Source organism: Tasmannia lanceolata, unplaced genomic scaffold (genome assembly GCF_043159265.1).
Source record: "Tasmannia lanceolata isolate RefF3 unplaced genomic scaffold, GAP_Taslan_0.1 ptg000006l, whole genome shotgun sequence".
NCBI classification, from domain to species: Eukaryota; Viridiplantae; Streptophyta; class Magnoliopsida; order Canellales; family Winteraceae; genus Tasmannia; species Tasmannia lanceolata.
This window is the reverse complement of record NW_027518683.1, coordinates 36494482-36496772: the sequence shown is the minus strand read 5'-3', so window position 1 is coordinate 36496772 and position 2291 is coordinate 36494482. Positions and strand designations below refer to the sequence as shown.

The window sequence follows — 2291 nt, the reverse complement described above, 5'->3', positions numbered from 1 at the left end:
TCATGTTACTCTAAAAACCCCTTCTGGAGTCATAAAGCAGCCAGTCGAATATGACTGGAAACCTTCACCATGTCAAGCTTGTAAAACTTTCAGTCATTCTCCGGCAACTTGCCCTCAAACTCCCAGAGAAAATCCCAAAGAAAAGGTTGAGAAAAAGCAGTGGAAACCAAAAGCTAAATCTGACCAGAATCATTCGACTCTTACCGCTGTTGAGGGCCAGGAGATATTTGTGGATGAGCAATCCCGCTCTGCCTCCCTTCCTTCCTCTATACTAAATCAGAATCGCCCTGAAAAAAAAAATCATTCAGATCCAATCCCACTTTACACCAACGCAATCCAGTCTAGTAGTCCTGAGCCTAAATCCCCCCCCCAATCCATTGATCTCTCTTTCCCAAAAGTTCATAATTCGTTCTCCATTTTGGAGGAATTTGATGAATCAATTGAATCTCCCCGGAGCATTCCAAAAGAACAAGTGTGTACCACTTTCCAAAGCCTCACAGGCCGTTCTCCCACTCCTAAATCTGTCATTTTTTTTATGGTTAAGCTGGGGTTAGGCAAGACCCCTACCAGATATCATTAAAATTAAGGAAAAGATACATCAAGGGGGCCAAAAGTCCGGCCAGAGGGGAACAGACTCCTAAAAGGCTATCCACATAATGGCAAAAGGAAAACAAGAAAAACAACCTAAACAGGCAAACATTGGAAACAGGGGCATCAGAGAATCAATTTCAGTTTTTCATTCTCTGGTACATGGTTTTCTCTCTGTCAGATTTGACAACAGCAAGGAGATCGTCAGGAACTCTCGTCTGAAAGGTGGAATGTCCTTTAAAGGGACATTCTCTCTTGGATAATAAGTCGGCTGCCATGTTGCCCTCTCTCCAGATGTGGGATATTCTCCACGTCATTCCTGCCAGCTCAGTCCAGGCTCTATGGATTGCTGGGATTTTTTTCCACGGAGGAGAGGAAATTTTGTTAAAAGAGTTGACAGCAAAGGTAGAGTCAGCTTCTATCCAAAGAGAAGTGATACCCAGACTTTTTGCAACAACCACTCCTTCGCATATAGCTTGAATTTCCAAGGCGAAAATCTCTTCCCCATCAGTATTTTTAGAGAAAAATTGGATTATTTCGCCGTCATTGTTTCTAATAATTCCTCCAATCCCTTCTCCAGCATCGGTGAAAGAAGCATCAGTGTTAAGTTTGAATTCTCCCAAAGCAGGGGGAACCCAACAGCAGAATTTTAGGTCTTTCTCCTGAACAGAAATCGTGTAGCCAAAGTGATTTGCGACAGCAGCCGTGTGCATTTCTTTACTGTCCCCGAGATTGAGGCTGTTAACTCTTGTCTTTACATCATCAAGAATCATACGGAGAATTTTGATCTTATGATTTGATTTTTTTTCAAAGATTCTCAGGTTTCTCTCCCCCCATAACCTGTAAATGGCAGAAGCAAAAGCAATTTTCATGGCCGTGGAACTTTGAGACTTACCTCTACAATGAGTTCTTATCCACTCTTCTTCTTCCTGGATGGTTTTCTTCGGTTTTCTTCGGGATCCATACCGCCACAAAATGGACCTCCAGACCCAAGCTGAGAATCCACACCTGAAGAATAAGTGATTAATTATCTCCTTTTCTGATTTACAGAGAGGACACCCTTCATCCATCACTCTATTTCTGAAAATCTGGTGATCGGAGTAAGCAGTTTCTTGTGTACAACTTTCCAAGCAGCTAACGCTTGCCTTGGTATATGACCTGTAAACCAGACTAAAGAAGCCCATGGGGTATCCACTTTATGCTTCCTGATAGAGTTCCAAGCACTTCTAACAGAGAAATAGCCATCAATACTAGGCTTCCGGATTACTCTGTTTTCATCGTTCTCCTGAAAAAGAGACTTTTGCAAAATAGCTTTTTCTTGAATGAGAGATGCTTTATTTATGATTGGATTCCAGCCTTCCTTTGAATGTATCTCGCCCAGACATTTCATCGAGGAGAGGGAATAATCAGTCACTGATTTAGGAATGATTTGATCTAGGACTCCATCCGAATGCCAAGGTTGAGTCCATAGATCAATTTCAGCTTCGTTCCCAACTAAGTAGCAAATCTTATCTTTGAGAATATCTCGAGCTCGAAGGATGCTCCGAAAAGCCCAAGACGGTCTGGAGGGAACCTTCATGGACCAAATGTTCCTGTTTTGAATGTAAATAGCAAAGATCCATTGTCTCCACAAAGAATTATTTCCCTGAAGAAGTCTCCACAGTAATTTGCACTGGAGAGCAGAGTTAATGTCTCTCAAATTA

At 42.1% G+C, this 2291-nt stretch overlaps 1 protein-coding gene across 1 annotated transcript; it reads right to left on the bottom strand.

Annotated features, from left to right (window-relative positions):
• Positions 1–728: 728 nt before the first annotated feature.
• Positions 729–1460, bottom strand: LOC143878959 (uncharacterized). The gene has a single exon (XM_077381171.1). It carries the CDS (start codon positions 1458–1460, stop codon positions 729–731), a length of 732 nt encoding a protein of 243 aa, XP_077237286.1.
• Between the last annotated feature and the right edge of the window lie 831 nt (positions 1461–2291).